Here is a 14,137-nt window from a genome sequence, read left to right as displayed (position 1 = left end):
AGCCTGGCTACATAGGTGAATGTGAATTAACCTTCTTGGGGTTTTTAAATTTAATTTTCAAGTGATGCCTATGGCGCAAAACTCTAGCTGACAGGATCCTGTTTTTTTCCCCACGGAAGGTCATCGCGGCTCCAGGAGTTGGAATAAGCATGGCAGGGATGTGGAGTGGAATGGATGATGACAATATTTAAATGCTAATGAAAATGAGGTTGGATTTGGAGAGACGTTGAATGTATTATACAGCAGGGTTGTGATCAGAAACCATAATCTGCTTTTTCTCATGGTCCCGTCGCTGCCATGTTCCCACTTCATGAGGGAGCAGGAAACAAGATCAAGGCGCCGCTCCTCTGCCAGTCGCAACACAGTAAACAGAATTTATATAAGAAGTATTTAAAGTGCGCGCAGTAGAGGACGATGTCTTCTACAGCTTTGCACTGCAGCGTAGAGACAGGAAGTTACAGTTAATTTCCTATTATCTCCAATTTGAGTTTCATCATCATAACTCTAAGCTGAAATCACAAACATTGGCACCCTTCAAGATAATCCTTTCATTTTGATAAATACAACACTCTGAACAAGGCTATTAAAACAGCACATTATCATCACCTTTCAGTCTTGTGGAGGAAATAAATTGCCATATCTGAACATGAACTTTGAAATGCTAATGTTCTCGTTCAAAAGACTGCTGTACTGTGACCTCAGCAGAGACTCTTTCAATCTGTAAATTCATTCTGCCTCATTCCACTTTCTGATCTGCCACTGCATAGCTTTCTTTCTTTTTTTAACATGAACCATTTAATATTGTTATTTAATTTATTGACTGAATATATTTGACTTGATTTCAGACTTTGTGTGTCCTGGGGGAAGGTCCATGTTCAAATTCACTTATATTGCATGTCATTCCCTCATATTTTTGGCACTCTTCTCCGTCAGTAATCTAATTATAAAAATCTGGAGTATTAAGTCTGTCACTTCAGGCTTTGGTTTAGTCATGGTCTCATTGATTTAGTGATTAAAGCTCAGGAGGCAGGATAAAAACATATCTCCATTAGTCAACAATAAATGGTCTGGCAGAGTAAACGTTATAGAAAAAATAGGGCAGCCACTTGTGAATATCGACATGACTCCCTGCATTCATTTGTAGTGAGGGCAGAGTCCATGTTAGCGTGTTCCTGTGGCTCTTATTTGATGGTTTAGACTTCCTCCCATGACTCCTGCTTTTTTTTTTTTTTTTTCTTCTTCTTTTTTCTTTTTGGCACATGAGGTTTTGCCAATTGTCAATTCTCTCAGGTCACTTGGTAGGATCCAATTGTGAATGTACAATCCGTGTAATCCTCAGGGTGAGGTGTATTAGTCAATCAGCGGGGAACTGTAACACAGTGAATCAGGAGGCTAAAAATAAGTCAAGCTCTTTGACACAGTGGAGATGTTTGTAGTGAAGGAAACACAAAGAGGAGCTGCTGACATTTTTCATCCGTTCCTGTTTATTTTTCAGCAGGATTACGCAAAAAGCACAAACCGATTTGCACCGAACTTGGTGGAGGGATGGGGCCTGATTCAGGGAAGAACTCATTTGATTTTAGGGCAGCTTCAGAACATTTTCTATGAATCTGATGTTTCTGTCTGAAGTCTAGTGTATGTTGTTTGCCATTGGCCTTGGCATAGATTTTCTGAGTGCCCTTCTATTGTTATTGTGTAATTATGTGACATGTTGTTTTTCTTTTGTGAATGAATTGCAGATTTTCCATGTTTTCAGAAATATCCAGTGTATGACCAACCCCCCCCCCCCGCACAACCCACCCCACACTATTAATTATATTCATCTTCATGATCATCATGAGATTTAGATGATTAACTGATCAGACACCCTCTCTACATTTAAGATTTTTAAGATTAACACTTACCTCTTTGATAAAGCTTATAGTTAGGACTGGCTCAAGTGAGTCCTGAACCATCCCTTAATTATGTTGCATTGGGCCTAGACTGCCCAGAGAACTCTCATGATGCACTGGGCACTTCATCTTCTTCTTTTTCTTCTCTTTCTCTCTCTCTCTCTGTCTCTCTCCCTGTGCGTTTATATCACACTACTGCACACTACACAGTGTCATTAACTTTGTGTCTTTTCTCTCCTGTAGTTTGTGCTTGTAGTCTCTGTCCTCTCTCTCCATGTCCTCATTATGCAGGTGTCTCTGACTCTTGAGCTGCAGGATCCAGATCTGCCACCTCAACTCTCATTATTATTGTCACTATTATATAAGATTTTGGGTATTCAACAAGTCAGAAAGAGATCACAAAGTGCATTGTATGGATTGGAGTATTGTGATGAATGAATGAGCTTATCAACCCTCTGAGATATTTGTATATTTATTAAATGACATTGATGCATTCATTATTGAATTGGGGCTGATGTATGAAAAGGAAATGGCCTCTAACTCTCTCCAGACACACCCTGTGCTTTTGAATAAAGCTAAATCTAATTTAAACTCGCATAAAGTCATTGAGTCATGCAGGTTACGTTTTTTGGAAATGCTGACATGAGGCGCATCACTTCCCCTTCATTCGTCCTGCCTCTGCTGAAGAAAGCCCGTCAGCACCACGGACAGCGCCAAAAAAAAAAAAATCAGCACCACGGACAAACACGTGCTCCGAGGAGCTCAACCTCTTTGACATGTGTTCTGCCAGAAGTAAAGGGCTCATTTAAAGACATTGTGTTTCAGATTTATCTCATTTCCTCATGAACCTGGAGAAAATCTATTGAAAACCTTGGCTGGACTTTTTAGAAATGCCCACGATACTGTCAGAGAACCAGGGTGAAACATTCATGACTCAATTGTGTTATCTTTACTTTTAACTGAAGCCTCCACTCCTAGTAGTACCTGCACCCCCCCCCCCCCCCCCCCCCCCCCCCCCACACACACACACACACATAATGTATTAACCCTTCGCAATCAGCGGCAGGGGACTAGACTAGCTGCTTAAATAAGTTGCTGCAACCACTTTTAATTATAATGGCACAGAAGCGCGGGAAACACAGTTTTCAACCTCAAGGCTAAGACTGCAGTTGAGCTGCGGCGGGGAACACACAAGCTTCACATAGGCTATTATAGAATTAGTATAGGAGATGTAAATGTGATAGTGGCGGGGTATTCTAATCGGAGGCAGGGGGAGAAAAACAGCCTGGTCAGGAGACACATCAGGAGGTGGAGAGGACGACATGGTAACAATGAGATATTGCATGGGTGGAGGAAGGTTCCTGGAATCTTGAGTTCTTACCCACGAAGAAGAAGATGATGATGAGAATTTAAGATGGGTGGTGGGGAGGAAAAAGGGGGGAAGGGGGGTTAAAAAAACACTGCATCATTTAAGTACTGCGGCTGATGTCATTTCCTAAGCACCATAATTGGTCATCAATGACTGAAAGCTGTGAAGATAAATGAAAACAGAGAGAGAGAGAGAGAGAGACACACACACACACACACACTCTCTCACTCTTCCCCAGGGGAGATGTTGTTTCACTGAGCCAACCTTAATTGCTCGGACCTCACATCCCTCTCTCTCTCTCTCTCCCTCTCTGTCTCTCTCTCTCTCTCTCTCTCTCCCTCTCTCTCCCTCTCTCTCCCTCGCTCTCTCTGGCTCTCGCTCTCTCTCTCACACAGACACACACACACCTGCGAGGAGGGCAGCTCCCATTTAGCACCACGGCGTCGCATATTTCCCGCTCACCTATAGCCTAGTCGCACCTCTGCCGCCGTGGTCCCCATGTGGCCCCTCCCTCACCGGACTGGACCGATAAATGGGTTAACTCTGTCACCGGGAGCGTCGGGAGATCCCTTCCCATCCCTCCGCTGTGTGACCGATCTGCGCTCAAAGCTTTCTTCCTTTCTTCTCCGTGTTGATTCGACAGAGCAGATTGAATTTAAATCGTGATTTATCATTTTCATAAGAAGCGACCGGCAACAGCAGCAGCAGCGGCGGAACCAACACCAGTTCTTAGACCCAGACCCGTGGGCGGCTGGGTGGCGTCCGTCTGGGCGAGCTGACAGGACGAAGATCTGGCACTCTGCGCTGCTTCAACAACACCCCAAATTCTCAAGATATGCCGATGAGAAGAGAGATGTAGAAAACGGATGTGAGGCCATTCATATGGGTCTGGACTTCAGCTGAAACGGACAGAATCATCTCCCACCACCACCACCACCACCACCATCCCCCTCCTCCTCTTTCTCCTCCTCCTCCTCACCTAACCAGTTGATATTTTTGAAATAACTATCTAAAAAGTGTGGAGCACATGACACACTGGTGAATCCCCGAGGCAGGTCCAACACACAGACTGAATGAGTCCACCTTTGGCTGTCGGACGGACTCCTCAAGAGCACAGGACGGATGCAAACAGACTAAACACATCTTGGCAATTCAAAACAGCCTCAGCATCTCCGCCAACGGTGTTCTAACCGAGCGGGGTGAATCTGACACCGGCACCGGGGGACCAGTCGTTTCACAGGCAGGTAGGCGCTACCCCGTCCGTTAATTAGTGTGTCACCTCGAGGCTGGGATGTTAAAGGTGATAAAGGTGATTACCGCGACCGACCGCCCATGCGTCGGTCCCGCTGATGGCCGCAGAGCCGCGCGCTGGCGACTGCACCTGTTGTGATCTGTGTAAATGTGCCGAGCGTGCGTGTGCGCGTGTGTAAGTACACCTCCTTATATGTGCTGACAGTCTAGATGGGCTGTGTTGTTTTTAATGGCTGACAACAGAATGATGCCTGTCTCTGTTTGCTTCCATTTCAACAGCTGAAAACTGAAAATCTCTTTCCAGCTGCGTGTGTGACTCGCGCGCGTCAGTGCGCGCAGTGTGGGTTTGATGTGTGTGATTAGTGATTAGGTGATTATACGTCCATGGCACACACGCCATAAGTATAATTGCAGTATAATTGTCTCAACACGCAGCGGGATGTAAAGCACTCCATCACACACTATACATCATGCTTTGTGGCTTTATCAACCGTCCCTCTGTTCACTGTTCACTCAGGCTGAAGCAGCTCACATATTGGTTGTGATAAATGGGGACTGGCTGCAGTCTGAAGCTCAGTTGTATTCTTTCTCATTACCAGATGCTCTAAAACTCCACAGTCATAAAGCATAATGGTCAAATCTGTCACTTGCCTCAAACATATTCATCATCTGATAACCCTGGAGCAGACCTGCCTGTGGATGGGAAGAGATGGAGGGTGTTACAGTACGTGTGTGGTACAATGGGTGTGTGTGTGTGCGCGCGCGCGTGCGCATTTTTGGGGGGTTGCGCGCATGAGTTTTTATTTATTTATTTTTTTTAATTCTCGGACACCCTTTTCTCAATGCCATGAGGGTGACATGATGATGTAGCAGCAGGCGGTGTGAGTCCAGCTGCGCTCCCTCCGCTGCAGATGCGCGCAGCGTGGCAGACCATCATGGGTGTCCAACTCTTTCCCTGTCAGCTGGGACTCTTTTAACATCCAACAAAAGCCTGAAACGACAGGCCACCAGACGGAAGATCAAGGGCGCACACGCCCACATCTCAGAACTATTCCAGTGGCGCAGCTGACGGTGTGGGTCAGGTATTAAAGAGCGTGTTGGATGACCCAGCTTGACCTCCGGCAGAGGCGGTTGTAGGCGACAAGATGGGCAGCCCATCCAGCGCCTCTCCTGAGGAAATGCTTTTAGAGTACGGCTTTGATGGGTAAGAGAGAGACAGCAGAGATCACAGCTGTGTGGAGGCTGCCTATCTTTGTCCAAGGTGACTTAATAGGACACTGACATTGAGCAGAGACAGGAAAGTCTTAATATTTTTTTCATCACTGGTTTAACTAGATCTAATAAGAAGCCATTTTATTGATGGTTGCTCGTGGAAGCATAATGCCCATCTTGTTTGTCTTTGTGGTTTATATGACAAATCAGAGAGTTGCAGTTTACCTTTATCCAACACAAGCTCAGCTCATCCACTGTGGTCTCTCATTGTTTTTGGCAGGTAGCTCGGCCCTTCTCTCCCAAACTGTAGAAGATGTGGAGAGTGAACTGACGTTTTTAGTGGCTTCAAGTAAAAAGAATAATTTGTTGATTTATCTTGACATCCGCCTGGGCAGCTAACAGACGTCATGCATACCAGAGAGCACCTTGGATGAGGGGAAATCAAACAGTTTTGCATGTTTTCATGGTTAATTGGTGGCTGCCGCAGTTGCAACAACCTGTTTCCTTTGATGTGGCAGATAAGGCTTGATTCTGTTAATACTGTTGTCTTGTCATGCAGGGCTGCCTGCTTGTGATGGCAGCGTTGTGCGTGTGCTGTTGGGAAATATACTGTTGTGACCCCTCAGCTCTTTTCTGTCATTCTGCTAATGCATTTTTCTCCACGGGGACAGAGGGAGGTGAGAAAGAAAGCATGAGTCTCCTCTTTCCCTGTTGCCAGCTTTTGGCTCAATCTCGGTCGCTCCTCTCCCTTCATCCCAGCCTCTTCTCTCCTCTCTGAGCTTAAATTCGCTCTGATCGCCATCCTGCAGACTCCCCTGGGGTGCAGGTGACCCCACAGTTCAAACACTGTCAGTCAGCCCACTTCCATTCGCTCCTTTCATCCCCTTTCCACCCCCTCCACTCTCTCTCTCTCTCTCTCTCCCCCTCTCTCTCCCTCTCTGTCTCTCACCTGTCTGTCTGTCTTTCTTTCTTTCTGGCACTCTTCCTCCTGCTCTCAGGGGATAAAGCTTATCAGATGAAGGTTTTCTGCTCAAGCTTGTCCTTGTCAGCTCTCATGCCCGTCTCTGTGCGTGTGTTTTCATGAGCAGAAAAACCACAATCCAAAAATATATGGGAGAAAAATAAAATTGGGGGTGAGTGGGAAAAAGAAAAAGAAGAGAGGATCGGTGTGTGACTGAGTTTGATCTGTATGTGTGTGTGCTTTTGCCACGAGTGAGTGGGTGTTTCTGTCAGGGGAACAATTGTTTGAGCAGATGGACTGTTAAAATACATTCTCATATTAATTTCACATCATATGTCTTATTAATTTGTCCACCGATTTAAATAATTTCTGTTAAATTTGAGATGTTGAGGAATATCAGGGTCCTTCTGTAGCTTACTGAAGAGCAATTAAATCTTAAATCTTTCATCTTCAATTTCCTTCATAAATATATTCACTTGTAAATGCACAAGAGATTACTGATACATTTTGACAAGCTGTATATATTGTACCTCCTGTAAATGCAAATGATCCCTACCACCACGCAATGGTTGGTAAAATAATAATGGTACATCTCATATACATGTACAAGCATGTTCCCCTGCAGCTCAACATAGAAACATGCATGCACTAATACACCCATAGGAATTTAAACATGCGCATTTCCTGCAGAAATCCCCCCACAAATAAACCTTTTCATATGGATGCATGTGAGCATACATGTGAATAAACGATATGCATGCATGAATCCATGGTATCTGCACATTACACACCAACACCTTAAGAGTTAGGTTATGCTGGAAAATAACTAGTTTGTACGACACGTTGTTTGACCACATTGGAAATCAAAAGTGTTTACAGCAGCTTCAAAGGTCACACTCGAAGGTGGGGTGAAAAGACAGAGGCGGGCTGACGGGGGGGAGGGGGGGGCGGGGGGGATGGATGCATTTACACATGGTGCCATTTTTCAGATAGTCTCACCTGGAAGGCTTTCATTGTGTTGCACATGAAAAGTGACAGCAATGCAGGGGGGTGACAAATTAAAGGAAACACCTGAAAAATGAGTGGAGAAACAGGACAACAATGCGGCCATCCATAAGGCACGAAGGGTCACTGAATGGTTTGATGAGCATGAAAGTGACGTGAATCATATGCTGTGGCCTTCACAGTCACCAGAGCTCAACCCAATTTAACACCTGTGGGAGATTTTGGACTGATGTGCATCGAAAGCTGTCCTAGCGGCACGCAGTGGCCCAACACCTTAAAAGACAATTTATGTCCTTTTTTTCCCTAATTTTTCACCCATCTGTATTTGTGTCGTCAAGAATGAAAAAGAGAGCTGGTAGGAGGGCAATCCATGGCTCTTTTCTCAGCTCAGCACGGCCGGCAAATCACAGCGTGACGTGCATGTCATGTATGTTAATCGTGTTGGATCGTCGGTTTCGGAAAGTTACAGAAACGGTTGGCCTTGGTGCCCCTAATCTGACATGTGGTGAGAACTGCCGCACTCGCACAATAAACACACAAAACACTGATGGGCTAAGGATTAAAACATACAGTCAATGTGAATAAATGATCAATCTTCACACTTCATGCTGATTTACTTTCACAGACAACAGAAAGGTGTGGGGGAAGGGGGTTTGACCATCTGACAAGTAGTTCTAGCGAAACACTGGCAGCTTAACTGAGCAACCAGTGACACAAAATTTGCTCATATTCCCAACACATCTACTCAAGCATGTGCACATACATTTCATTTAAACCCTGTTGAAAAGCAAAGATGTTTGTGCTGTTTCGTGTTGTAAAGCAAACCTGATGCCACACAAGTTAAAACGTAGTGGAGGGGCGGCCAATGTTCTCAGTGATCGACTTATTTATTAATATAATCAAATCTTAAATTAATTAAATCTCAATGTGGCAGTACTTCTTTGATGTTAACGGGTTCAACATGTAATTTTTGTGAAACAGCAGCCATTTTAACAAGTGATAGTTATGGAAAACTGGTAAAATGTGCTGCAGCAGTAGCACAAAGACAGAGGAGTCTTTAAGTCAACAGACTGACGTACATCAGTTACACAGCAGCATATACCTAAAGTTGCTAACTGTAGCTAACATTAGCCATCATGCTATATGCTCATATCAGACCAGATAGCAGCGAAACAGTGCAATTTTATTATTGCTCTGTGCTTTGTAATGACACATTACTCTGTGTGTGTGTGTGTTTATGTGTTTGTGTGTTTGCATCTTCTTGCCTAAAACATGTCGCTAGAACAGATACATGTTGCCATGGTGACCTGAGTACCTTTAATGGGCAGGTGGGACAAGAGTAGGAACCAGGAACAGATGGACTGAAGAATAAATTTCCTCAGAGCTCACAAACTATGTACAGATACACGCCTGTCTGCACACACACTGCCACTGTCGGACCTGGTGTCCTCTACAGATCACCAGAGCAGATTTGCACCTATCCCATGGCTCTTAACCTTTTACACAGTCTTTGTCTCTATACTCAGCCTGTGTCCTTTTCCACCCTGGGCTCTGATTCCAAAATCCACAAAGGATTTAAGTCTCGAAAAATGGAGAGAGGAGGAGAGGAGGAGAGGAGAGGAGGTTGTTTATACTTTGTCCATGTTTCCTCTGACAGAGACATCCCCACTTCTATCTCTATCTCTCCTGTCTGGCAGCGGCCCGCTCACGAAATGCTCTTGGGATCTCTATCTCTTCCTCCGTGCCTATCTTTCTATGTCTCCCTCACCTCAGTTCAGTTCCCCGTGTACTATTAGCAGGAATATTACTTGAAGCATATTGCCAAAGTGTCAAAATATTACACTGGGAAAGCCCTCAGAGGGACAACGCTCATGAATCAAAGCAGAGAATCGCTCTGATCATACGACAGCAGAGGCCATGGTTGATTGATGCCCTGTCAAGCCCCGAGGTCTCTCGGTGAGGTGTTGGGTGGCAGTGGGGATTGTCTGGCGGGACAGGAAGTCAGTAGATCTGATTGGGGGGGGGGGGGACGAAACGATAGTGACAGGACTTGTGCTTTTCCTCTGTGGACTGATGAGACTGAACAAAGAACAAGCAGGAGAAACACAGCCAGAGAATGACTGCTGGATAATACCGAGTTCCTTATTCTCCTCTGATGGTATTTATCGGAACAATAACAGTGGAATATTTTTTTGTTACTCCATTGAATCATAATGTGATTACATAATTTGTCACTGTGATTCTGCCACGACGAGACAGTGGTTTCTCCCAGAAATGAGCATTAGCAGAGTGGAAGGAACAATGTTCCCTCCACAGGAGCTTGTGTTTCTAAAAGGGGCTCACGACCGAGCTGGTAGAAAGGGTTTGAATACACATGCACATGCACATGCACGCACTGAGACACACATCTGTCTTAACTCAAGTTTTCTCATTCTCACATACACAGTCATGAAAAGTGTATTTAGACTCCGTGTGATTTTGTGTGTGTGTGTGTGTGTGTGTGTGTGTGTGTGTGTGTGTGTGCGTGCGTGCGTGCGTGCGTGCGTGCGTGCGTGCGTGCGTGCGTGCGTGCGTGCGTGCGTGCGTGCGTATGCGCGCGCTCTGCAGGGAGAAGATGCCATTCCATCATGTGCGGGCGGGCCTGCTCTATCCAGACAACTACCTGAGCAGCTCCCTGACAGAGGGCAGTGAAGCCTTCCAGCTCACCAGCATCTCCACAGAGGAGCTGGGAGGTGAGTGTGTCGACAGAGAGAGAGAGGGAGGGAGGTGAGGGGTGCTGGGTAAAGTGTGAGCTTCTAGCAATTAATGTTTCACTACTGGAACAATGCAGTTACAATGCTCCAGGTCTCCCGGGGAAAAGTTTTTTCGTTTAGCCATTTTGTCCGCGCTTGACTGGATGCATTGGTTTCCAATTATGGTGCTTAGGAAATAAAATCAGTCACAGGACTCACGCCAGTTGGTGTCTGACAGAAATAAAATAAATTTGACCAGGCCTGAATTAGGACACCAACGTATTGATATTGGTATCATAATTCAAGCTTTCGAGCTTGCATGAGAATTGATATCATCAGAAACAAATAGATTGTAGATGTATTGCACTTTTGAGGCATTTGAGATAAAGTAAAGCCATCTGTTGTTTATGTTGTGTAGCTGTTTTAAAACACAAATATGTCGTTTTATATGTCATCACATGGCCTAGATTTTTTTTTTTTCCTTTTCTGTTATTTTTTCATACATCATTCTGCTAAAAGGACTCGTTCTGATACGACACCATCATTGTTAAAGGAAAACTGCAGCTTATTAGAACATGGATTTTACTGTCACAACTCTGGCCACTGGTTCTAAAACTGTCTTCAACAATGTAATTCCCTAAGATCTTGGAAAGTTGCAGCATCTCCAAGAATAGGTCGTGAGATTTGTACGGCACCATGTACAATATGAAACATAAATGCTACCATTTGATGTATTGTACTCGAGTTTAAAGCTAAATTTCATCTCCATTTAATTGGCTCCCAGGCAGGTTGTAAACAAGGACAGTGTAATTATTCAGAAAAGCCCAATAGTAATATTGTGACTCGGTCCGTTGTAAATGTCTCTCACAGCACACAGACATACACAGACCTCATTCTGGTTCAGCTTCCACCTGCAGTATTTGCTGTAGTTGTATGCACTCAGTTTTCCTCTGCATTTATATTAGTTATTATTAGCATCATGTCGAGTGCGCTCACTTTCATTATTACCTTCAAATAATGTGGTAGCTGATCCGGTAAAGTGGAACATTTATCATAAGCAATGGCCACAGCTAAGAAAATAAAACCCAGGTTTGATGCAGTTTTTCTTTTTTTAAAAATGGCTTCAACCGACAAAGAGGAGGTTTATCTCCGTGCGCTATACAGGATGTGTTCAGAGAGTATCTAGACTTGGGTCCTGATTTGAACTGATCCTGTGACGTAACCTCAAAACAAAGACTTCTACTTTGCGATGCATATGTTTCTTACATCAGTTGCTTTGGTTGGAAAGAAAACAGCTAATTCTGTCACCGGGTGAGGACAGAGAGCATGAGCACGTTGTTTCAAACTGAGGCTGTTTGCTTGCGTTTATATATGTGCCCTATTGTAGTTAGCTCGAATGAGCTTTGGTATGAAGTACTTTGTAGCATAAATCTTTTAATCCAGTGTCCCTTGTGCACAACTCAACTCAACCCAGTTCACTGAAACAGTTGCTTTAGTGAACTGAAAGCAGAGCAGCTACAGTGACTGAAACATCTCCTCCTCCTCCTCCTCATGATCATCATCATCATCATCATCATCATCATCATCATCATCATCATCAGTCCAGTTGGCCTGATTCTTTGTCAAGGGCAGCGAGAAGGGTAAAGTAGTCTGAACCTATGTAGAGCTATTATATAAATTGAATTTGGACTCTAAGACTCGAGACATTACGATGAGGCATTATCTCGGCGCTGTCAGACGCAGATCCAACGCAACCAATGGGATTGTTTGATGTGGACAAAATATCCATGGTATTTGCTGCCAGCATTTGAAAACTCCTAATCCCACTTCAGAGAGATGTTGAAGGTTCTTCCAGGATCATCTGCTAGCACAGATAGAAAGGCTAGTTAATCACCCCCTGTGTTGGATCGCCACCATCCTCTTCTCTAGTTTCGAGGCGTTTCATCCATCACAGTGAGAATATGTACACTCCTGGAGGGTTGACTTCGTAATACACAGCTGCACACAGGCAGGGCTGCGCGCTCATACAAACAGACACACAGGCGCACAGTAATACATTAGGGACCAGCTCATTCGTACCCTATTGAAAATGTACTCCTCACTGTTGAGCTGCATACAAATACATTTCACTTTGTTTTGGGAGGCTGCACACTCACCCGCATTCGCCAATCCCTCGCCTCTGATTCTCGCTTTATTTGGCGAGAGAGAAAGGGAGGCAGTGGCACAGTGCTCGACTCTAGTTATCAGCCGTAAGGGATATTTACAGGCTCAGATTGGGGGTGCGAGTGAACTTCGGCTCTCACGCAACTGACAGAGCAAAGACAGGAACAGGAGGCAGATCTGAGACGGACTTATTACACAGAGGAAGGAAGGAGCCGCATGTCTGGACGAGAATATTAATGACACGCGGCCTGAGAGAGACGGAGAGAGATGAGCATCATGTAAAATTCATTGTTTAGGTTAGGAAAAGGATTAGTTTTGGGGAAATTGTGATTTAAATTCTGTCGTGCAGCAGGGTATTACTCTTCTCGATTGTGTTTTCTGCCGAATGCCAGCTAAAATGACACCCTCTCCCACCCCCGAAGTGTAGAGATCCACATAAAAATGGAGCGCTCTTGTGTGAAAAGATGTTGAATAAAGACTTGCAAAGCCCCTGCCCCCTTTCTGCTGTCTTTATTGAGTCTATAGATCCGATCACCTCCCTCCCAACCCAAAGCTCCACTTCCCCCCCTTGCACCTCCGCTCAGATACTGCCAATTGATTGACAGGTAATTAGCTGGAGATTGACCAGGGTGTTTAGCAAGAAGGTCCTCGGAGGGTTGAGTAATTCTGCTGCACGGACAGATTGATGCCTCGTGAGATGTGTGTGTGTTTACTTACAAGTCCAAGTTAGGAGGAAGCCTTTTATGTGGGAGGAGAGAGTCGGAAATGCTCTTGGCGATGCTGATGGTGATTGTTCTGCGTGGAGGGATTGGGACAGGCCCCTTGGGGGTTTGTAAAATGCAATAAGTGTATAAAGATGTAATAGAAACAAGGAAAGGGGTGGGGGGTAGCGGGAGATCACCCTCACCTTGATTTGCATGTAAGACAGGCTGCAGCACTTCCTAACAGGAAAGCCTGTTATCAGCACCGGGGGAAGCACCTTTCAGCACCATCTACACACCTGCTAAAATCTGTTAATCATTAATGTCATCGCATGGATTAGTCCATCTCACTGACACCACCTGATGGCTCACTGTTTACATTTTGGGATTACACTTTATAAGCCTGAAGACACAATCATACGACTGAGAAATTGTGAGACTTTAAGCAGTTTGTATGTTACAGTTTGTTACAATCAACAAGTCCTTCAACTTAAATAGCAAGTAGGGTTGTTGTAGGTCATTCCCCCCCCCCGTTGTCAAGAACAACATTAGTCACAAATGAATCGTATGATTCTGATCTGGTTGAGGCGTGACTACAGCTGGGTTCAACCTGCATTCAATCATTTTTTGAACACTTGGCAGCAGTGCAACAAGCTGTAAACACAACAGGAAGGTATCATCGTCACCATGTCAGCAAACAGTTGCTCATTCACACGTCGAGCAGATATGGAGAAACATTAGCACTGATTTGTAATTGTGTCTCCAGTCCCACATTCGCTCTCTTTTAGCTCTGTTTTTGGTCTCTACCTCTTGCTGAGGAATATCTGTCTCTTAATGCTCCACTGGTCTGT

General features: G+C 44.8%; 1 protein-coding gene across 4 annotated transcripts in view; it reads left to right on the top strand.

Moving 5' to 3' along the window:
• caln2 (calneuron 2) overlaps window positions 1-14,137 on the top strand; it is a 44,663-nt gene that overhangs the window by 14,416 nt on the left and 16,110 nt on the right. The window contains exons 1-2 of one of the 4 annotated variants that reach the window (XM_056398224.1): window positions 3,606-4,505; window positions 10,302-10,422. In XM_056398224.1, coding sequence (XP_056254199.1) covers window positions 10,305-10,422 — 118 coding nt within the window. In that variant the 5' untranslated portion in view covers window positions 3,606-4,505; window positions 10,302-10,304. Of the gene's footprint in view, window positions 1-3,605; window positions 4,506-5,511; window positions 5,717-10,297; window positions 10,423-14,137 lie in introns of those variants that run through there. The other 3 variants (XM_056398222.1, XM_056398221.1, XM_056398223.1) reach the window with 3 other exon arrangements.

This window comes from Seriola aureovittata, chromosome 15 (genome assembly GCF_021018895.1).
Source record: "Seriola aureovittata isolate HTS-2021-v1 ecotype China chromosome 15, ASM2101889v1, whole genome shotgun sequence".
NCBI classification, from domain to species: Eukaryota; Metazoa; Chordata; class Actinopteri; order Carangiformes; family Carangidae; genus Seriola; species Seriola aureovittata.
Note: the sequence above shows the minus strand (reverse complement) of the source record. Positions and strands in the feature narration are given on the sequence as shown.